A 24,461-nucleotide genomic window follows, 5' to 3' on the forward strand; every position below is an offset into this window, starting at 1 on the left:
CAAAGGAGTTTTCACCGTTCCAATCAGCGCCCTATAGTGCCATTTCACTAGATATCTGGCCGATCCTCGAGTTACTAACACCTGTATTGGTTTGTGGGTTTGTGGTTCCTGTCGGTCCTCGCTCCCATAAACCCTTAAGTGTTTGGGTTACTGCATGATATGTAAGAAATTGGCCACCTGCCAGTTCATACCGTGTCAGGAAATCATCCAGCGGGATCCGCATCCCATCTTGGTAGCAATCTCCTACTGTTGTCACCCCAGCTTCCGTCCAGCTAGCCACTTGGGCACTCTTGAGCAGGGTGGGAGGCCTCCCTACAGGAAGCCCCACCAGTGGCAGATTTGGCATGTACGGCGTGGCTCCCCGCGTGCGTCTGCAACACCGTTTCGAGCTATATAATGCTGCTCGCAAAAGTATTCCAGGTCCGCAAGGAGTCATCGAGGGATGTATCATCCCAGCCAGTAGCCGGTCTCTGAGTTACCACGGTATCTGTTGCTCAAGCTTCATCCTCATGGTACTGAAGTACCATGCAAGCTCCCTTGGTGAAGCTTGCACTGTACCATGCAGGTGAAGCTTGAGTGGCGGGTACCTGAGAGGGCCTTGCTGGGTTCCACAGGAGTACTGCAGGACTTCACAGGAGGGCTGTGATGGGTCCAATCACAAAAACATTCTTTTAAATACAATGTTGGATGTATATTATATATATATAAGTACTGCAGAATCAAAATGGCAGACGGGAGAAAAAGTTACTTCTGTCAATCAGAGGACCCACATTTTTTTAATTTAAGTAGTCCTGTAATTGTCGAGTGTGTCTGGAGTGGTGGCAGTGATATCTACAATACCCTGTTTCTAGCGCAGGAAGGGACCTTGAAAGACAGGGAATGCGTTAGAAAGAAAAGAAACTTCACATAAAAAAAACTAGGAGTAAAAAAATGGTGAAGGAGCATTAAAAACGCATATTGAAGTGATAAATAAGCAATCCTGAGGAATTGGACCTAAAGAAATGAGGAGAAACCAGTACAAGGCATTGTGAGTACAAGGCATGCTGGAAGCTGAAAGGTTTTGTGTTCCTAAAGGTGTAATTTACCTGTTTGACCTTTTGCACTCTTAACCTGACAGACACTCTTTACTTTCTTTTGTTCTCCTGTAATGAAGAAGTTTGACTCTTTATAGTTTTTAGGGACTACATTTTTCAAGCAGATGCTGCAATGTAGGTCTTTATAAAAAAAATTACCTCAAAGTGAAAAAATAGTAAATGCTACCTGCGTTTTTAATAGGGAGGTGACCTAATTATTGATCTATGCTAAAAATGTCCACCTTTCCTGAAATAATTTCACAAAGTGACATATCAAATGTATTCTTGTGGTTATTAACTTCATGCTGGCGGGAGGTATTCTGCACTTATGACTTAAATGAGAATTTGCGATGCAGAACCAGGATTACAGTAAGTAACATTTCTTTTGGTGTTATGCAAATAAATGACTATCAGAATAACAATAAAATGAAGATTTACAATTAACTCTCGTGATCCAATAAAATATCCGTAATTGCCCTGTTGAGTGTCCTAGGTGCATACTGTCATTAGTTGTGGACCTTAAGGTCCATATGTATAAATATTCCCCAAACAAAGTGGTGTGTATATAGGGTTCATTCCTCAGTCATAACAAGTGGGCACATTTTGATCTTCCAGGCATGGGACACCTATTGTGAAGTTTATTTTCGGAACAGAATTTCTAAAGGCATGACTGGAATGGACCCACATTTCAAAAAGTGTGGACCTACCTAAATACTGTAATACTATCAAAATTATTGTGTAGAATTCCTGTCTTGGAAGAAGTGTGACTTTTGACAATAAATAAAGTCTGTATGTGTAAGTTTCTCCGTAGTCTGTTCAGCATGGAACTATCCCTTGCTCTCCGTAAGGAGATGGCAGCCTTTATGAAACGTTTTCAGTTCATACCCAAGATATAATTCTTCACGTAAATCGGGCATTCTTCATGTCTGCGTCCTTTCAGAATCATATTACATCTGTGTAAAGAACATTACGATGTCGCATGTTGTAGGAAGCTGGGCTTTTGTTGCAGTACCCCCCCCCCCCTCCACACACACACACACTTTTTGCCTGGTATTGATACAACTTTGACTGAAGTGTGCTGGGTTCCTGCTAACCAGGTCCCCGGTACCAGTGTTCTTTCCTTTAAAACTGTACAATTGTTCCCCCAATTTGCAAAACCTTTATCACCCTCTGTAAGTCCTTAGTAAATGGTTCCTCTAGTACCTAGGGCATGGGTACTAAAGAGGGTCCCTAAGAGCTGCAGCACAAGTTGTGCCACCCTAAGTGACCCCTCACCAAGCACATGCAAGACTGCCATTGCAGGCTGCGTGTCTTTGGCACAGACAAAAGTGAAAACACGACATGTCACACATCCCTGTGTGCCATGTCTCCTACCACTGCATGGAATATTTGTAAGTCACCCCTACAGCAGGCTTAACACCCCTAAGGCAGGGTGCTGAATTTTACATGTGAGTGCATACCTGCATTAGCAGATTTGCCCACGTGTTGGTCAGTCTTATTACTGCCAGTGCAAGTGGATAGGGAAGCCATTTTAAAACATGTGCTGGACACTGGTGAAAACAAGTTCCCCAGCTACATGATGGCTTCACTGAAAATAGGGGCGTTTGGTATCAAACATCTACTATTGGAAAAACCCACACTGATGCCAGTGTTGTACGTATCAATACAGGCACCCATAGGGCACCTTAGAGGCGCCCCCTGAAATCCTACCAGTCTCTGGTGTGCCTACTGTTTTCTGCCACCTGAGACACTGTTCTGATCTCCTAGGGTGAGAGCCTTTGCTCTCAGGAGACCCGGAACCAAAGCCTGTCTGTGAAAAGGGTGTAACACCCCCTCCCACAGGATCACCTGCTGAATAGCCTCCTTGGGCCGGCGAGCTTCAAAGAAGCTGCCACCTTTGGAATGCAAATCTGTTTCCCCTCAAATGAGAGGAAGCCATCTCCCCTGTCCAGAGCCCCCTTGGCACCTGGAGAGGTGGGAAAATTAGCTAGTCACATAGGCGTGCCATCTCTAGGCTAGTACCACCCCTAAGGTGGGCTAATGTGAAGTGGATTCGATTTTTCAGAAGTAGTCATCTTTGTGATGGCATACATAGGAATTTTGGAACAGGGGTATGCTCACTTCCCACAGGAAGTGGTCATATAGGAGGCATAGTGACCCCAAGGGTCAGTAGCAGACTGGCTACTACCCTACACTTCCCTAAATTCCGTATTTAGGGGAGTCCCTGGCACCAGATAAGCAGATAGAAGAAAAGAGGACACCGAAGAGCTGCAAAAGCCAAGACGAAGCAGGTGACCTGGTACCAGCCCTGCCAGCCTTTCTGCATCCCTCGTTGAAAACTGCACCAAGGTTGACTCGTCCTGCAGCTGTGAATCCAGAAACTTGGGAGGACTGCCTGACTTACAAAAATGACTCACAACCTCCCGTGAGCAGCAGACCTGTTCTAAAGAATCTCCAAAAGGGAAGACTGTGGCCTCTGGAACTGCCAAAATCTGACACCAGAAGCCACCACTGCACCTGTTGCCACCGACACGAGTTGAAGTGGGTCACCATGCCAATAAGATTCCCCAGCCCTCCACAGCTCGAGACCATCATGTTTTCACCCCTCCTGGACTCCCCAACGTCGCCTGCAGCCTCTGCACGCAGAACCCCTCAACTGAGACTGCTCCCGTAGGTAAATCCTCATGCCTAAGGACACCCCTGCACCCACCGCCCTTGGACCTTAGAGAAGAGGACCACACATGTCAGCGAGCATTGCAAGGTCTGACCCCACTTGAGGGTTCAGCCTGACTGGCTTCCTAGCCAGAGCCTGCAGCCTCTTTTTACAGTGACCGATCCCCATTGAAACGCATTGGGCTCCTGACGCTGATTTGCACTCTTCACCCTGCCGCCCTCGTGCCGCTGGTGGGGTCCTGTTGATGCTGCCTTGGACTTTTCCCGTCGCTCACCTTAACTCCTGGAGAATGGTCGTGTAAGTCGATGTACTGTACCTGTCTGCGAGCTTGTACTTCTTTCTGTAGGGTAACATTGTAGAACTCAGAAATTGCAGTGTCCACTTTTTAAAGTGAAAAGACTTTATATTTAAAAACATACTTACCTGAACGATTTTTCTCTGATGCCAAATCATATATAAAGGTACTTGGTATTTTTATAAATTATTTTCAATCTCCTTCTTGAGTCATGTTGTCATTTATTAATCATTGTGTGTATTTTGTAATGCCTTACACTGCACTCCTCTGTATTAAGCCTAGGGCTGCTCGACCACACTGCCCCCTAAAAGAGAACTTTGAGATTGCATAGCAAGCCTCTGTCCATTCATAAGGGAACCCCTGACTCGTTACATGTTATATTAGATTATTGAGAGTTATATTAGATTATTGAGATATCACATATAGAGACAGCTTTCTCTTTCACCTCCAAATGGTGCAGTAAGTGCTCAATTCTGCATCTCTGGTCTCTTGTACCACAGGTCCCACTTTTCCCTGGAAGTGCGGCTAAACTCTTCTACTGGCATGCTTTTCTACGTGGCCAATGAGCAGGAGAGTTCCTTCATGGCTCTCTTCATCTCCCATGGGCGTTTCGTCTTCCTCGTGGAAAGCAGTGGAAGCAAGTTGCGACTCCGCAGCAAAGACAAGTACCAGGATGGAAAGTGGCACACGGTAAGCATCTATCCTCTCCCACAGCTCTGTGAGGGAGTAAGAAATTGTCTGTAAATGAATGCTGATTCCCTGAATATGTTGCTTCATCTTAACATTTATTACTTTTTTTATAATGTCACTTTTGTATAAGGTCTGGAATGACCAGACCACTTAATTTTTAGTGGGCTGGACTGTGTGGCTGAAAAAGGGATGGCAGAGAGACACTGCCAAAGATACAAAGACCACAGCAGAGGCATATGGGAGTAACAAAGAGTGGTGTCAACCAATGAAATCTGAACCTTAATGCTGTGTACATGACCCTTTTCTTGACTTTCTTTTCAAGATTTTCTTCAGCCGAGATAAGAGCAAGATCCACCTGGTGATAAATGGCCTGAGATCTCAAAGCAGCACCGCACTATCCGGCTCAGACTTTGTGGTTACTGGCCCATTTTATGTGGGTGGCATCCCTGAGGGCAAAGCCAAGAATCGCGTTCCGGTAAGTATCTGAACCAGAGGGCTTTGGATGGGTCTTCTTCATGAATATGGAAACTATAAGATTAATGCTTCCATTAGAGGGTTGGAGGAATATTTTAGATTTTGTTTTTTGGCTAATCGTCCTACCAGTGTGGAAGGTGGCAATGTGGAAAGTATCTTCTATGTGTTGAAGGTGGCAGCAAGCTATCCTCTGGATTGTACCTTTAGACTTTACCAGAAGAAGTAACCTTGGTGTCTTGCTTGTCTGTTGAATGCTAGTTGGGTGCATTGTTACATATTCCCTTGCATGACACTTCTGCTGTTTTCGTTGATGGGCACAGCAGGAAGAAATGTGGGTACTGCACCAAACAGCAGCACCAGTGTATTTGTTTCAATGCATGGCTTGTTGAGTTATACATTTGTTTATACAAATGTCTCCTTGGTGGAAGGTGCGTCATGTGAAAGAGTCTTTTGTCTTCCTCAAGTTAGAGCGAGGTTGAAAGAGATTGAATTGTGTTGAAAGACTGGGAAGAGGGCATCATCTGACTTTTGTACAACTGAAATAGATTGTGTTAGTCTACACAGATTTGGGGTATAATAAGATGACATATCTAACATCACAGCAAAACCTTCTTGTGTGTGTGTATCACCTAATGGGATATATACTATTCAGAAAGCCTTTTCCAGATACAAATGCCAGCAGCACATGAAAGGATATCTGGAAGCCCAGAATCAAATCCATCTGAATGGACATCTTTCTCATCCAGATACATTTCCCTCCTTTCTTAGTAACTATTCTCGTCCGGGCACATTTACCAGCATTCCAGCGTTCAACAGTTCTTTGGCTGTGGGTGCTACTGAGCTCCTGCATCCAACTTTTCGATGGGTGCAAATTGTTTCTATGATGGCCCACATTAAATGAGCTGACTTGTGTTGGACTTGGTAGAGATGCAGCCAAGAGAATGGTGTTGACCTTCTGCCAACTACCTGTGCATCAATGTTCAAGATTATGGTGTATTATAAAACCAGCTCAGATTGAGCAACCTAGGTGCTTATTTACGCTAAAGAAATACATTGTTGAGTGCTGTATAGGCAGAGCGGATCGCATCAATTGACACTCTTCCCTGAGATGGTTTCTGCTAGTGCTTACAGATTTCTGACAAGTATGAATGTGTGAGAGTCTATGAATAGGTTGTATTATAATACATTTGATTGGTTGTTTGAAGGCATGGGTAGATGGATGATTGAGTGGCTATCTTAATACTTTTTGATGGTCGGTAGATAAATGGATGTTTAGGCTGATATATGTGTTTATAGATGACTGAATGAATGTGGTTTGGGTCGGTGTAGTTTAGGGCATAGGTGAAAGTGCGTTGGTTGATGGAAGATGTGCAAATTGAGAACGTGCATGAATGTGAAGCTTTGGGCACGGGTAAGTAGTAGCCATTGATGTGGTAATGGGTGGATGAATGTTTAAGTGAATGAGTTGATGGATGGGTAAGTGCATGAGCCAATGGGGGTAAAATGTTGGACCGGTTAAACAACATGGATGCATCGAGGGATGAATAAAAGGCTACGGGCCTGATTTAGATCTTGGCGGACGGGTTACTCAATCACACCGGTATTGGATATTCCGTCCGTCGAAATATAAATCCCATAGGTTATAATGGGATTTATATTTTGGGAGACACGCTATCCGTCACTGTTGTGACGGAGTAACCCGTCCACGGAGATCTAAATCAGGCCCCCACTGTTGAGGGATGCGTGCATGGGAATACATGTAATGTATCAGACGGACGGACTGGTTGATAAAGGATCAAGTGCAGGCAGATCGAAGTCCCTCAATACTAATAGCTTTTGGCTACTGGTTAGATGGCCTCCATTGTTTGTTCCCAATAAATGCACTGTGCACACACAGTCCTCCATTATGGTGTCAGACTTCCATTTCACTCTGTTCTGCTTCTCCTTTCTCAGGAGGCATCACTCACCAGCTTTGATGGCTGCATTAAGAACCTGAAGCTGAATGGGCAACTCCTAGACTCTCCGGACCGCATCTTCGCTGTCACACCTTGCCATGAGGGAACCACGGAGAGCGGCCTCTACTTCGCCCCGGAGGGCGGATTACTTAGTCTGGGTACAAGATTCTGTTTTTCATGCTTAGGGCTGGGGGACTCTTGTAGAACCAACACTCAATACTTTCCACACTTGGTCATGTTTTCAGAGACAGTGCAGAGGAGGCATTTGTCTAACAATCCCTCAATTTTTGTGATGTTCCCCAAGCTTAGGCCCCTTTGACTCACACCTGTCTCTGTATTCATACAAGTGGAGCAGCACCAATAGACTGCAAGATACTTTACACCAGTGAAAAAATAAGTCACAGAGCATTTTAACGTCAACCATAATTTGTATATGGTAAGGAATAATTTCCAGACACTTTCTTAATATTTGATATTTCACATTGACCCATTTAGAAAAGCAGGTTGCTATTGGTTGGCAGCTTTATTGTGGTCATATATCCTGATCTTCAATTCCTCCTTCTGCAGTTTAGGATGCTGCTAATGCACAACATTGGCCGTAATGTACTTCACAAGCTCCTTTACTTTCTTCTCTTCTGATTTTACTAGATTCTATCGCCTTTGGAGAGGATCTTGAACTCATTCTGGAAATCCGCCCCCAGAGTTCCTCCAGCCTGATCTTCCATATCGGCAGGAAAAAGGGGCACTACCTCACCGTGTACACCGATGGCCAAAGGGTGAGTACAGCAGCGTCTTTGCTCATAGTGCAACTGAGCAGTAGGTCAAGTCGATACATGATTTAATGACATGTTAGTTGCACCATGTATACATCTTGTAATTTTAATCAAAGCTTCATTGGAATCCCATTTACTGATTTGCCATGGCGCTTTGCCAAGCATTTTCCCACTTCTCCACTCTGTTTGTTCTTAATTTTCTCTACTGTTTCAGAGCACAGAGTTGTGTTAAGCTACCTCTAGTGTGCCATATAATCCCTTTCTTTCTTTTCCTCCAGGTCACCGTCCAAGCGGATATGGGTGCAGGGGAATTCCAGGTGTCGGTGACCCCTCAGCAGTCATTGTGTGATGGGCAGTGGCATACAGTCGCTGGTATGAGAGTTTATTATGGGTTATACCTAGGGCACGTCAAACACTTACTTCAATTTACCCATTCTACCAGCCGATCAAAGCCCATTGATAAAACTGACTAGTATTGTGAGAAGCATTTAGCACCCTTCTTGGAGTAGACACTTCTCTACATTGCTGCCATCCTGGTCTTTACCCAAATCTTAAACAAAGAAGCTTGCAAAAAAACAGTAGAGCTAAACAAAACACTCTCTCAAGCAAAGAATAATCAGATGCTCCTCTCCCATGTCGTCTGTTACAATAATCCCTTCCTGTGTGACTGTCACCGGTCAGGATTGAGTAAGCGGCTATGAAACTACTCTTACATCCCCTTGCTCTTCTGCCTTCATTAGCTTAGACATGGTGTTTGTCTACCTGTTGCTGTACATTCATTTTTGTTCTTACTTTTTCCTATAAGTACTTAAAGGGAAGAATGTCATCCAGCTGGACGTGGACACCGAGGGGAACCACACAGTGGGGCCCAGCAACGTCTCTTCAACCAGTGTGAAGGAACCCATCTATGTTGGAGGAGTGCCGGGTGAGTGGTAGCGAGCCTCAGGCATGGGGTAACCACCTCTGTCCTTACATTTGTGGCCGACTGTGGAATGTGTTCATTTGTATCAGGTCTGCTCTACCCACAATGTTTTAAACCACTTCAAAAGATGGACTTGTTAAACATGGGTTTCCTGTAATTTACTCTTTCTTTACCACGACTGATGAGAGATTGATAACAACTTGAGCATGGCATTAATACCAAACCTCAGCAGATTTATTTTTTGGTCTGACTTCACCACAGCTCTATTTGACCTCACATTGTTACCTATTTTTTAAAGTGTATATAGAGTGGGGTATCACTCTCTCACGTCATGCTATTAGGTGTATCTTTCCGTCTTCCTAGAAGTGCTTCCACTGGAATGCATGAGGGACTAATTTACATCTAAAGAATATGCTCAGTCGTCACGCTGTTTGTATAGAACGCATACAAAGGCTAAAGAACTGAAGGCAACAGAAAGCAGTCTAATAGAAAAAGCTTTAATGTGATAAATAAAATGTGTGCGTGCAGTGCATTTAAACAGCATTTGTGAATGCCTGTGTTTACGACACATTAAAGACTGATCTACTGGCTTTGCCAATGCTTATTTGATAGGAAGGAATGGGTCAAAGATAAGCGTGTTACAGATTTGTCTAAAACAAAAAGGGAAGTTGAGAAAATAGTAATTTATTGTTCGAGGCATGTGAGCTGTAGATCACATGCTTTGCATTCTCCTGCCATCTAGTGTTACGTCCGGATGTTTGCAAGTTGTTTTTCTTCAAAGAAGTCTTTCCAGTCACAAGGTAGGTGAGTCTTCATTTCGGTGACATGAAAAACCTCTATTTCGTTAGAGAAATTCGTGGAAGGCTGCAAGGTGGACTTATGCGGGGTAGGCCTGACGGTTGATGGAACGGACTCCATTTAAATTTCGTCCTCGGTGCCACGCGAAGTTCCCGCGCACCGACTCACACAAAGTGTGCAACTTGTGCTTATCTCCAGAGCACAACGAACAGGACTGTGACGCGTGTAAATCTTTCCGCTCAAAGAAAACGCTCCGTGACAGTCTGGCTCGACGTCGCGACATGCAGAGCGAAAACATCAGATCCATTCCCGACCTCTTCGGAGAAGATTCCGAGCAGGAGACCGGCGCTGCATTAGGGGATGAAGAAGATCTTATATCCGTCTCAGAATCCGGCTCTGATTTGGACGAAGTGTAGGAAGCTGGCTCTGTATATACTATACCAAAGTGAAGTATAATGTACACAGAGTCCAGTGGAACCCCAAAGGTAGACACCTTACTCTCTATTTGTGGTAGTGTGGTCGAACAGTAAGGCTTTATCAGAGGACAGTGTTAAGCATTGGTTATACACACTTAGTCAGCAAATGAATTCACACACTGAAAGACTGAACTTCAGACCAATTGTTTTTGTATAAAAATATTCTTTTAGTTATTTTATTTTCTAGAACCAAGCAATCCTGGCACAGGTAGGTGATAAATACTTTGCTGTAAATATACAGTTGCAATACAGGTTAGATTGTAATTGTATATGTACTTTGTTTTGACTTACAGTATTGTCACTGAGAAATGCAATGCTTTGTAAATACAGAACATATACTTTGATTGGGCTTTTTAGTAAAATTACAGGTAAGTTACTTCTGAGATTACCTTGCTTACACAGTGTAGTATACCTGGATACTACACTCTGACATTTCCTGTAAACGGGTAAGTAACATCGTGTTTGAGGCATATGAGCTGCAGATCCTTTGAAGCTTTTCATAGAAAAACAGGCAATGTTATCCTATGGAGGGAAATAGTGGTTAACTGTTCAAAGGTAAGTACTTTGTTGTGGGAGCTGGTATTCTGGGGTTAGACTCACGTGTCCCCCAGGGTCAAGGATGCATTCTTGTTACACTCTCAGTGGCACTAGGGCGGTCGGGTACAGAGTGCTGAGGCCCACTGTTATCCATTGGGGGATAGTGGGCCTCCGGTTGGTGGCTGCTGACGAGCAGGCCACTGGGTTGTGGGAGGAAAGCTCCTGGACTTAAGCTCAGGGCAAATGGGGGTTTAGGCCAGCGCAAAAGATGCACCCTCAGCGGCACTGGGGCGGCCGGGTGCAGAGTGCTGTTTTGACGTCGGAAGCCCTGTAGCTTTCAATGGGAGTCTCCAGTTTGCAAAAGCTGCGCAGGCTCGGGGACGAAGGTCTTCTGGGTGCGACCACCACTTTGAGAGGTATTTGGGGTTTGGCTAGGCACCTCGGTTGGGCCACCCAAGGCCATGGAGCGTCAGGTGCAGGAGTGCCTTTTAGGGTCTGATCTTCTTACCTGGTCGCGGTTGGGGGAACCTTCCGGATTTAGGCTGCAGGCATCGGCTGGAGGCTTGAGGCAGGTCAGGGGTCGCTGGATCTCAGGTCAGGATTGCTAGGGGGACCTCCTTGTGGTATTTGCCTACTCGAGCTCAGGCCATGCATGGTGGGTGCAGAGTGGTGCGGATTTGCGGTTTCCGGCCGGGGCCAGAGGTTGTTGATGAACAAATCCGGTGTTCACAGGAGACAGTCTTTGTGGTGGGAAGGCAGGCAGGTCCTCCGGGGTTTTCGATGTTGCTGGGTGCAGGATACACCGGTATTTCGCAGAAGCAGGTTCGAGGTGGAGGTAGGGCTGGGAGCAAGTCAGTGGGCGTCTTCCTCTTGTTAGCTTTGGCATGGCTGTTTGGTCCTTTTTCTTTTCTTGTAGTTGGTTTTTGTTTGAGGAAGCAAGGTTCAGGGGTGCCCCTAAATACTAGATTTAGGGGCGTTACAGGTAGGTAAAAGGTTGGGACCAATGGGTCTCTTCCCTGGGGTGGGTACACCCTCTATTATTCCACCCTCCTGTGGGAGGGAGCATAAGCCTTTCCCTGGTTGGCTTGGTTCCCCCCCATCTGCAAGATGGCGGGGACTGAGAGTTGTGCTTCACCTCGCTTCCCCCACCTGAGGGGTGGAGTTGGCAGAGGTGGGCACACCTCTCTTGCTCACTTGTTTTTTCCGCTGATTCTCCCGCCCAGAGTGGGGGTCAGAACCAGTGGGGACCAGTTGCAAAAGCAGCAAGTCGACTGGGGAAGCTCACAAAGGCGGCAAGCCTTTGAAGCTTCCCCTTCGTGGACCCTGCCCATTCTGGGGGAGGAGGCTTAGCACCTCGTCCCAGGATGTGCATTGTTTCAGGCCCCCCGAGAGCAGCAGGCTCTCGCCCAGGGGCCCAAAAACATGTCTGATGGTGGCAGCTGAAAGCAGCCACTCAGCCTGGACACTAGTGGTAGTTCGTTTTTCAGGGGGAAACTCTAAGATGCCCTCTGTGCATTTTTCATTAAATCCCACATCAGTGTGGGTTTAATGTGCTGAGAAGTTTGATACCAAACTTCTTCTCATTTTTCAGTGCAGCCATTATGGTGCTGTGGAGTTCATAATGACAAACTCCCAGCACCATATACTCTTAAAGGCAGCACTGCACTTACAATGTCTAAGAATGGACTTAGACACTGTAGAGGTACAGGGCTCATGCGCCTGTACCCTCACCATTTGTATAGGGCACCCAGCTAGAGGGGTGACTGACCTATGCCAGGGCAGTGGGTTGTAGGCATGGCACACAGGAAGGTGTGCCATGTTTACTCTTCACTTTGTTCATCACCAAGACACGCAGCCTGCAAAGGCAGTGTGTAAGTGTAATGGTACGGGGCCTCTAAGGGTGGCACAATAAGTGCTGTAGCCCTTAGAGGTCTTCCCTGGTCACAGTGCCCTTGGTACCTGTGGTACCATTTACCAGGGGCTGATCTGTGGCCAGAGATGCCAATTGGGTTTAGGCTTCCAAGCAGTTTTAAGGGAAAGAACATAGGCCCTGGGTACCTGATTAGCAGGAGCCCAGGGCTCACTCAATCAAAGTACATCAGCAATTCAGCAAAAAGTGGGGGCAACCATGCAGAAAGAGGGCACTTTCTCACAAACAGTCATGCAAATACATAAAGAATCCATTTAGGGAGGAACAGAAAGAAAGATGCCATCTACTAGAGATACGTAGTGCTATACAAAGGAAAAACCTTCACTAACCTAAGCTACCATGTATCAAATACACAGTACCGAAGCCGCTAACAAAAAAGAATCTTCCGAGGTTGTCTTTTATGTAAAAATAATAGACCTTCTCCAAGGGACCCACTATATACAGAGAAAGATTTCAGCTGATTTCCTTAGTGTATCTACAGTTCGAAGGAGAATAACGTCAATGTACCTGCCTCCTCAAGATAAGAACAGTAAGAAGTTATCGGCAGCAGGCAGGAAGATGGAGAAATCAGTGTTCGAGGCATATGAGCTGCAGATTGTACACTTAGCATAGGTCGCCATCTGGTGTTGGGCCCGGATGTTTGCAGTTTGTTTTTCTTCTTGGACCGTGCTTGGAAGTCACGAGTTTGGTGACTCCTCCTTCGGTCCGTACTGCGCATGGGCTTCGGCTCCATCCTCAGATTGTTTTTTTCCGCCATCGGGCTCGGATGTGATACTTCGTGCTCCGGCTTCGAACTTCTACGGTTCCAGCCTCGACGGAAAATCCTCGATTCTTCGAGTTCCTTCATCATCTTCATCTCTCGAAGCGGCACTTTTTCCATCCCGTACATCGACACCGGCCTTCGGGCCCTCCGCGACTCCGGTCCCGGCCGATGGAAAGGACTCCGTTTAAAAAGTGCCCAGAATGTGGGTCTAAATTTCCCCACACCGACCTCCATCAGGTGTGTAACCTTTGCCTCTCTCCGGAACACGAGGCTCGAGACTGCCCCGCCTGCAAGTCTTTTCGATCGAAGAAAACGATCCGAGATCGAAGGGCTCGACGCACCATGGCGCACTCATCCTCAACAGTTCCACCGGACATCTTCGGAGACGACGCCGAAGCTTCGGGGCAGACACACACCGAACTGGGAGAAGACATCGTCAGCGCTTCCGAGGCCGACGACTCCGACCTGGAGGACGTAACACCAGGACAGCGGGCCGTGAGTACAATGCCCCCTCCCAGCCCCGCACCGAAAACCAAAGAGACTCCGGTTACCCCCTCGCCTGCCGGCCTGGGCAAAACCAAAACCAAAGCCTCGATCACCCCACCTTCGGGCCCGGTGTCGAAGCACTCAAAGTCTCACGGCAGCTCGGGATCGAGCCAGCCGACGCCCGGTGCCGATAAACACCACTCGGCACCGAAGCCTGCAAAATCCAGCTCGACTCCGAAACCACCGGTGCCGAAACCTGGACACTCGGCGCCGACCAAACACAAACAGAAATCGGTCGGCACCGACGCTCCGGCGCCGAAACAGCATTCGACGCCGAAACACACGGAGACCTCCAAAAAGCAAGGCGTACACAGAACATCGAAACCTCCGGTTCCGAAATCGCCGGTGCCGACAGACGACTCGGCGCCATTGGCTCTGTTTACACCAGACCCTTTACAAAAGACTTTGTCCAGAGATCCAAAGACTGGCCTTTTGACTGTGATTACTAAGAAGCGTCGCCTTGAGGCTCCGGCTCCTCCTCCTCCACCCAAAAAGAGGGACTCAGCCACTTCTCCCCTTAGAGTACCCTCCCCACTGCCACCCCCCCTCCCACCACCACCCCCTCCACCTTTACCTCACTACGATCCGGCCCCATCCCCAGATCCGGATGACGGGGACCCGGACAATGACCCAGGGGACGCCCCAATGGATCCCACCCCACCAGGGACCCCAGATCCATGGGAGGATTATAATAACCCTGATGTACCCAATGTACCTCAAGACGACCTATACCCATCAAGGCCGTCTCCTCCAGAGGACTCTTTAGGGTTTCACCATTTAGTGCAGAGAGCAGCACACTACCATGGGGTGGACATGCACACGGAACCAGTGGAAGAAGACTTCCTACTGGATACATTTGATTTACAAGATCGTTCCACTGCTATTTTACCCATGCTTAAGGGTGTCACCAAGCACGCTACAGAGGTATTCAAAGACCCTGTCAGAGCCAGAGTACTAAACCCTAGAATAGAGAAGAAGTACAAGGCGGCACCCACAGACCCTGCATACATCAAGGGCCCTGCTCCTCTAGATTCCCTAGTTGTCTCCACAGCTAGAAAGCGGGCTAACTCCCAATCCTCAGGAGATGCCCCACCACCAGACAAGGAATCTAAACTTCTGGACGCGTCTGGTAAACGCACCGCCTACCAGGCTGCAAACATGTGGCGCATTGCAAATACACAAGCACTGCTTGCGCGATATGATAGAGCACACTATGATGAATTAGAGGCTCTTATGCAGCACCTTCCAGAGAAATACAAACGCCAAGCTCATGACTTGATACAGGAGGGCAAACTAATCACAAACACCTCCATTAAGTGTGCCCTCGATGCAGCAGACACTGCTTCTAGAGCCATAAACACCAGTGTCCTGCTTCGCCGCCATGCCTGGCTCAGGATATCAGGGTTCAAGCCTGAGGTCCAGACATCAATACTTAATCACACCTTTGACCAGCAAACACTCTTTGGCCCAAAGGTAGACGAAGCGCTCGAAAAAATGAAGAAAGATACAGACACAGCGAAGTCTATGGGAGCGCTCCAGACCCAAGCCTCTAAGCGTTCCTTTCGACGCTCGTCCTTTCGTGCCACAGGTAGAGGCTCCTCCACCGATAATGCCTCTACCTCCTACAAATCCCCTCCTCAAAATACCTTTTCAAAGGGCAACCAAAGAGGTGGCTACAGAGGCAACAACAATAAGGGCAGGGGCAAAACCAACAATACCCGTTCTGCCACCCCACCCGCACAATGACTCCCCTTCCCTCCCCCCAGACCATTCCACTCCGGTCGGGGGCAGACTACAAGATTTTATCCACGTATGGGAGTCCATAACATCGGACAAATGGGTGACCCAAATCATTCGGTCAGGGTACTGCCTCGAGCTAACATCTCCCCCACCCAATATCCCACCAAGGCACCGTCCAATGTCCCAAGAGCATTCCACACTGCTCAAACAAGAGGTACTCTCGCTCCTCCAGAAACACGCCATAGAGCAGGTACCCGACAATCAACGAAATCTAGGGGTCTACTCCCTATATTTCTTAATCCCAAAGAAAGACGAGACCCTCAGACCCATTCTGGATCTCCGGCCTCTAAATGCCTACATACATTCAGACCACTTTCACATGGTCACCTTACAACAAGTCCTCCCACTCCTCTGCCAGGGAGACTTTCTCACAACACTGGATCTGAAAGACGCGTACTTTCACATTCCAATACACCCCTCTCACAGAAAATACCTCAGGTTCGTGGTGGACGGGCAACATTACCAATTCAAGGTTCTCCCCTTCGGGGTCACCACTGCACCACGGGTGTTTACCAAATGCCTAGCAGTAGTAGCAGCACACCTCAGACGTCAACATGTTCACGTCTTCCCTTACTTAGACGACTGGCTCATAAAAGCCGCGTCCTACCACCAATGCGTGCAACATACAAACAGCACCATCCAACTGCTTCATCAGCTAGGCTTCACGGTGAACTACCAAAAGTCCCACCTCATACCATCTCACACAAAGCAATATCTCGGGGCCACCATAGACACCTCAAAAGGTATTGCCTATCCAAACCCAGCCAGAATCACAAGCATTCTAGCCTTACGCAAAATATTCCTTCCTCAACACTCTCTACCAGCAAGAGTGTTTATGAAGCTCATAGGGATGATGGCGTCTTGCATCTTCATAGTGCCCCATGCAAGACTCCACATGCATCCACTTCAGGAGTGCCTAGCACAACAGTGGAACCAGGCCCAGGGTCAGCTAACGGATCTGGTGTTGGTGGACGGCCGCACACATCACTCTCTGCAGTGGTGGAACACCACAAACCTTTCCAAGGGACGGCCGTTCCTGGACCCGGTTCCCCAAGTGACTCTAACAGCGGACGCATCGCTCTCCGGCTGGGGAGCGCACCTCTTACACCTCACAATGCAAGGTCTATGGACGCCACAGCAAAAAACGCTCCACATCAACCATCTGGAGCTTTTGGCGATCTTTCTAGCCCTAAAATCTTTCCAAAAGCAGATTTCAGGCAAAGCAGTCCTCATTCGCACAGACAACATGACTGCGATGTATTATATACAGAAACAGGGGGGGACACACTCTCCCCAGCTCTCCCGCTTAGCCCAGAGCATATGGAGATGGGCAATTCCCCAAAACATTTTTCTCCTGGCACAACATGTTCCAGGCGTACAAAACACCATAGCAGATCTGCTCAGCAGACAGACTCAACAACTACACGAATGGGAACTGCATCCACAAGTTCTTCACCCATTCTTCCAACAGTGGGGGCATCCTCAAATAGACCTCTTCGCCACCCACGAAAACAAAAAATGCCCAAGCTTCGCCGCCAGATACCCACACCCATTGTCCAAGGGCAATGCGATATGGATGAACTGGTCAGGCAGATTTGCATACGCCTTTCCACCTCTCCCACTAATTCCATTAGTGGTCAGGAAACTACAACAGCACTCCCTCACACTCATTCTGGTAGCTCCGACGTGGGCCAGACAGCCGTGGTACACCACGCTACTACAACTATCAGTGGTACCACATCAAAAACTGCACCTTTCCCCATGCCTCCTAACCCAGAACCATGGAGAAATCAGGCACCCGGACCCAGCTCAGCTCAACCTGGCGATCTGGCTCCTGAAATCTTAGAATTCGGGTACCTTAACCTTCCCCCTGATTGCATGAACATCATCATGGAAGCCAGACGTCCTACCACTAGAGCATGCTATGCCGCAAAGTGGAAAAGATTTGTAATGTACTGCCGTAACAATACAATCAACCCTCTAGATGCATCCATACAACACATCATATGCTATCTGCTCCATCTTCACAGGTGTAACCTAGCGTATTCATCCATACGCCTACACCTAGCAGCGATCGCTGCCTATCTACAAAACAGACAGCATTTGTCACTCTTCAGAGTGCCCGCTATTAAAGCCTTCATGGAAGGCCTTAAACGAGTAATTCCTCCCAGGGCACCACCCTCCCCTGTATGGAATCTAAATTTGGTCCTTACACGACTAATGGGTCCGCCCTTCGAACCAATGCACAAATGTGAGCTACAATTTCTCACCTGGAAAACAGCTTTCCTTGTAGCTATCACTTCCCTTAGAAGGGTTGGTGAAATACAAGCGTTCACCATACAGGAACCTTACATACAAATGCATCACAGCAAGGTCATACTTCGAACTAATCCGAAGTTCCTGCCCAAAGTCATTACCCCCTTCCACCTCAATCAATCAGTGGAATTACCTGTCTTCTTTTCGCAACCCCAATCTGTTGCGGAAAGGGCCTTACACACACTAGATGTGAAAAGAGCGTTGCTATATTACATACAAAGAACGCAACCCTTCAGGAAGACCAAACAGTTGTTCGTTTCCTTTTCTCCACCACATAAAGGCAACCCCATCTCAAAATCAGGGATAGCTAGGTGGATTGTAAAATGCATACAAATTTGCTATCAGAGGGCAAAGAGAACATTATCTGTTCCCCCTAAAGCCCACTCTACAAGAAAGTTAGGGGCTTCTATGGCTTTTCTAGGGAATATACCCTTAGATGACATATGCAAGGCAGCCACATGGTCTACACCGCACACATTCACAAAACACTACTGTGTAGATGTGCATTCCCAGCAGCAAGCTAGGGTGGGCCAGGCTGTACTAAAAACACTCTTTCAAACAGCTGCAACGGATACCGGTGGTCGCCGCTAAGGTTGGGTACTGCTATATAATCTATGCTAAGTGTACAATCTGCAGCTCATATGCCTCGAACGGAATATGCTACTTACCAGTATGCATCTGTTCTTGGCATGTAGAGCTGCAGAGTTGTACACGCCCACCCGCCTCCCCGGCTACCTGTATCCGTTCCAGTCCATCTTATTTAGATACAACACACATGGGTTTCTCACTGTTATTACTACGCTCCATCATTTCCCTGTTGGCGAAAAACAATCTGAGGATGGAGCCGAAGCCCATGCGCAGTACGGACCGAAGGAGGAGTCACCAAACTCGTGACTTCCAAGCACGGTCCAAGAAGAAAAACAAACTGCAAACATCCGGGCCCAACACCAGATGGCGACCTATGCTAAGTGTACAACTCTGCAGCTCTACATGCCAAGAACAGATGCATACTGGTAAGTAGCATATTCCTTACACACAATGGAGAATCTCAGGCTTTAAACCAGAGGTGCAAGCAAACATCAATAATCCACCCTTTGCTGGCATATGGATGAAGGAAGCGTATGATACTGCCAAGTCTGTGGGGGCCTCACAAACAAAAACAGCTTTTACCCGTGATGATAACGTAAGTCGAAGCGGCCATGGAAGATCACCTTTTCAATAACAACCACTTTAAAGATGACAAATACAAGGAAACCAGCAGTCTGACATCATTGGCAACTGTCTAATAAAAGGAAAAGCAATATTTGTGTTGGAGGGAAGAGAAAGCCCAACCCTATAGAGGCATGTGCCAAAATAGCAAGTAATTCAGTGCAAAGCCCCACTGATCACAGCTCCCTCGTCGGAGGGAGCATAAGTACTTTTTTCTTTAAATGACAGAGAATCACCACAGACAAGTCAGTAATTAGTATATTACATCACAGGTATTGTATAATGTTGATATCAAAGCCACCAAATATACCCCAAAGGCAATAACATACAAATTCGATCACAAGGGCATTCTCTTACAAGAAATTCAAACCCTCTTGTTAAAAACTACAATAGAAGAACCAAAACAGAAACCCATCAATAGAGTGTACTCAATAGACTTCCTGATCCTAAATTAGGACTTGGCATATCGACCCGTTTTGGATTTAATAATTTTGAACAAATATGATAAAACGTAAGACGACAACATGGCAAGAAGTAACACCACTTCTGGAAGAAGAAGACTACGTAGCCACCATAAACCTCAAGGAATGCGTACTTCCATGTCTCGAACAAGGAGCATCAAAAATATCTGAGATTTGTGACAGAGGACAAATATTATCTGTCACAAAGTGACGCCTGTTTGCGCGGTCACCCTCAGTTTTTCATTATTTCTTTTTACTTACCTGCTGGTAATCTTGAACTCTAACACTTGGGCACTCCTATCAAATGCACAATCTATGTTCTCTGACCCCGAAAAAAGGCAGACATTTGCTTACCCTGCAGTAGCTTGAACCATGCTCCTCAGACCTCTCAAAATCAGCCTTTTCATATGTAGGAAAACCTGATTTGAAATATTCAAGTGCACCGTGCTGCTCACAAGGTAGGGTGCATCATAATATAAGAGTGGAATATGTGTGACGTTAAAATTGTATATTCCCCAGGTATTAGGCTCAAAACTACGGTATTGGACAAATCTTATCTACTTTGCAGCGGAACATGCTGGATTTACCGCCCTTGTGCAGAATAAGCATACACGCCTTTGGGATGTTGAGATAACCAAACTCTTCGACGTCAGGTGCAACATAGCCAGGTTGAGCTGTTCTGGTGTTAAGAACATTAATCAAAATCCCTGTGGTGAAAGGCTTCATTGAGGGGCTTAATGATTCCTACTGGATACCTTCTGCCCCTGTATGGAATGTCAACAGTCTTCATAAGGCTCATGAGTCCACCCTTTGAATCCCTTCACCACTGTAAGTTGCAGTTTCTATCATGTAAGGTAAGTTTCCTAAAAGCAATAATCTCGCTTGGGTGTATTAATGAGCTTTAAGCTCTGGCAATCCAGGAAGCGTTCATTCAGGTCCACAAGGACCAGGTGGTCCTCAGATCAACTCCAAATCCAAGCTCCACATTTAACTTATTTTAGGTTGAGCATTGGTTCTTATTTCTTGATGGCTAGGAGGCACCAATGAGTCTGAAGAAATCTGGGCCCAAGGAGTAGCAAAAGGCTTTATAGTCAGGAACTGTTTTTCGGTTGTGACTAGTTGAATAATAACTCAAGGGCCCATGTGTCTTTAGAGGTGTGGCAGAGAATGTTGCATTTTGGTTTAGTGTGCTATCCTGTGGAGCAGACCTATCTGGCTGTTGGGTGGATAATTGCTGGTCACCGTCTTGACCGTCCCAGATTCCTACTAAGTCTTGAATTAGTGTGAGTGCCATTATTTTAGGTTACAGGAAAGAATGTTTTTTTTTACCAAGGGACCATACTATTTGCCCTGTATCCAGATATTATTGCATTAGCACAGACTCTTTAATAACATACTAACCTCCATTTTCTTCTTGCAGACACAGTGGAGGTCCCCGCGTGGCCGGAATCCTTGCCCCATCGCCACTACTATGTCGGATGTGCACGGAATATCATCATAAACCGGAAGCATATCGACGTATCCAGAACAGGACGCATCAGTGGGTCGGCTGGTGCCAGCGGGTGCCCGACAGTGTAACCTCCATGGCTATTTATATCCAAATCCGCACGGTGGCTGCCTTATCACGCCCCCTCCATGGCTCCCCACAGCAGCTGTTTGAGGGGGACCCTCCTTGGCTTTTACAAGTAAAGGTCCTCTGCACCATGGTGTGAAGCTGCTGCAGACCTGCTTCTTCCCCGGATCTGCTGCTGTTATTCCCTGCCAAGTGTAAACTGTGCCTTGGAAGCAGAGGGCAGGCCTGGCTGGCATGCTGACTGAACAGAATTCTTTACAAGGGAAGCTTCCGTCATGAGGGGGGGGGGGGCGTCTCCATCAATACAGCACATCTAGTTGCAGCCAAGTTCAGAGCTGCTTCTTGGCTAAACGACGGTGCTTTTTACATTCCTAATGTGGACTACAGCAATTGTTTGCTTCCTGAAATCCTCTGGGCCTGGCTGGTAGGCTCCTGATGAAGGATATTAGGGCATTACTTCTCTGTCCAGTGTTTGATGTGTTACCTTGTAAGATCAACCGAGATGTCTTGTCTAATGTTTGTTTTGGTTCTACATTTGTGTAAAAAGATTAGTTTTAAAAAGTATAGGATGTGGCCTATTCTCCCCAGCTTCCAGATGAAAATGACAGACCCCCTCCAATCATCAGTGGACATCCTTAGGTCAGGAAAAGGTTTCCAGTTCCCCTTTTAACTCTTTTTTCTAGTTCTCCTGCTCATCTGGCTATTCCACTGATAGCCCCCATCCACTTTTGCAATCGAAGGGGTATTTTAAGTGCTCTAACAGGGCCTCTGTGCTAACCAGGTGGGAACTACCCTTCTCCTAAATCATTTCCAGGGGCACTAGTGCTTCAGAGCCTCTAGCATGGCTAGGGGCAAGAGTAGAGTCAGGCAGATATGGCTGGCTCCTAGGCACTTCCCTGGCTCTAGCATCTTCCTGTACTTTAGAGCTTGTGATATGTTTCAGTGCATTGCCAGACTCAGTTGTTTTTCAGGTCCTCTGCTGAACTAGTTGGTGGCTTTATTGGCTAACTAATGGGTGCCAAGAAAAAAGAACCTCCTTTTTTAAAGGAATAGTCAATTCAATCATTTTCACAATAGTAAACAACACCTATTATCTAGTTGTGTTTCACACGCTCTTCTTTTGAGCCATACCACACTAGGGGTGGCTGAAGCTATTACCGACCACTTTCTTGGACTGTAAATTTTAATCCACCACTTTTTTTTACCCATAAAAAGCCTCATCAGTCAATTTTATAGGTGATGTTTTAAACTTTTCAAGTAAACTATTGAATTTGAGTACTATTGGGTACTGTCTACCCCGCTAAAAGTATTTTTATGATGATATGGGTAGTGTTCTTTCTAAATGCTTAGTTTCTTTTATGAGAAATTTGAGGTGAATGTGTGCACCAACTCTTTCATAGCTCATGTGTTCTCTTTTATTATTTCTTTTAGCCTCTTTGTTTTTTTACAGGCCAGGCTGAGCTATGGGCGTTTCAGCTTAGGCTAACATAAGGCTAAACTCAGCGTCCAGCGATGCCATCAACATGGGAACCAGGCCATGACCAGACAGTCCTTTATAGCTCCGCTCTATAGTGGTGGGTCATTGGAACTAAAAATTCAATGTCTGAGGTTGGTGTCTGTCTGCTAGAACAGCTGTATGGTAGAGAGGACCTTGATTTGCTGGAATCCGTTTATGCCTTGAAAAAGAATGCAAGGTGCTTTCTTGCATGTTTCACTGTGCTCAGGCCAGAAAGAACTACATTCTGCCCAAGAGTTTTTAGTTGTAAACCTGTTCTGGATTCACATGCTGTGCATTATTCTGCCATCTAAAAAAAATCTAATTTCTGAGAATAAAGGTTTTTGGGCTTTGACCGTAAGAGGAATCGGTCTGACTGAGTGCCCCAGATCAGTGCCTCCATCTTCTGATTCTGTATTCTGCCACCCATTTCAGAAGCATGAGCATGGCTGGGGGTCGAGAAAACGTCTGTAATCATTGCACAGTTTAATTTGTGTGAGGTTTAATTGCTGGGCAAGTTTTTATACATTTATTTACATGGTTCGTGCACAGTGAATCCTCTTAAAGGACAGAAATGTGTGTTCCTTTGTAAAAATTACAGTTTTAGACCAACAGCAAGCTATATGGAAGCAAGAGCTCAGAGTAGCAATTTGTGATTGGCTGAGAACGACTAATGCTTCTGCATGGGGATTTGTCACTGGCCATACTGCTCATTACAGCACTTCTGAAATTAAATTAAAGGCAGCGGTGGTCCCCAAAACCTACGATTCCCTTCTTCGCCATAATCGTGTCACTGGAGCAATCTTTTCCTATGTGCGTTAATCTTTTGAGATGTATTTATTCTGTTCCATATCCTTACCGTCCTCTTCGCTTTGTCCTTGTGAGTCCTGCAGTGCTCCAGCAGGCCTTTTAAAAAAGCGGACTATTCTACACAAACCGATTATTCACTTGTGCACTTACACATTTTTAAAATCTGTACACTGGTGTATATACGTTTCCATAGAATGTATGCACACGCAATCACGAGGAGACAAAGTCTTGCTTTAGAAATGATTTATAAGTTATGTTGTTATTATATGGATCTTTTTTATACAGTGGGGTTAATAGAGTAAAGAGGGTTTTTGATGTCTGATTCGTACGAAGCGCCAAAAGAAATATGATAGCCTCGTCAACACATTTTATTTTACATTAAAGAGCGAAAGGGCCGTCTTTGTAAATCATTGGAAAATAATTTTGAGTCAAAATAAAATTTTATTTCACGCAACCATTTGTTTTTGTGTTTGCAAGGTTGCATAACTGATGCTTTTGTATAATTTCGCACAACCTGTTATCTGGTTGTATTTGCAACATAATTGGAAGTGGCGAATAACTTGAATGGCTTTGTTTTACTGCTCACACTAAACTTCCAGCAAATGAATCCAGTGTTGGTGTATTCCTCTAGCGGGTACATATGAATAGTGTACGGATGATTGTCTGAAGGACTATAAAATATATGAAATAAATAGGAATCAAGGGCCAGATCTACTAAGTTTTCATGCGAAGTATTGCAACAACGCAACTTGCTGCTCTGCATTGTGTGAAAGGGAGAGCGCTTTCTGCACCACACCTACTAAGATATTGCGGCGCTGCCTTGTGTGAAAGGGAGAGAGCAGAAATGTGCAATACCATCTAAGATATGGTGCATTTCCGCTCTCTCATAGC

The 24,461-nt window shown here is 46.2% G+C and overlaps 1 protein-coding gene across 1 annotated transcript in view; it reads left to right on the forward strand.

The window, feature by feature from the left end:
• LAMA5 (laminin subunit alpha 5) overlaps positions 1-24,024 on the forward strand; it is a 402,322-nt gene extending 378,298 nt beyond the window's left edge. Inside the window, exons 74-80 of the mRNA XM_085615185.1 lie at positions 4,543-4,732; positions 5,055-5,207; positions 7,160-7,319; positions 7,810-7,937; positions 8,213-8,306; positions 8,740-8,859; positions 21,113-24,024. Coding sequence (XP_085471311.1) covers positions 4,543-4,732; positions 5,055-5,207; positions 7,160-7,319; positions 7,810-7,937; positions 8,213-8,306; positions 8,740-8,859; positions 21,113-21,270 — 1,003 coding nt within the window. The 3' untranslated portion in view covers positions 21,271-24,024. The remainder of the gene's footprint in view (positions 1-4,542; positions 4,733-5,054; positions 5,208-7,159; positions 7,320-7,809; positions 7,938-8,212; positions 8,307-8,739; positions 8,860-21,112) is intronic.
• Positions 24,025-24,461: the final 437 nt, after the last annotated feature.

This window comes from Triturus cristatus, chromosome 7 (genome assembly GCF_964204655.1).
Source record: "Triturus cristatus chromosome 7, aTriCri1.1, whole genome shotgun sequence".
Taxonomy (NCBI): Eukaryota; Metazoa; Chordata; class Amphibia; order Caudata; family Salamandridae; genus Triturus; species Triturus cristatus.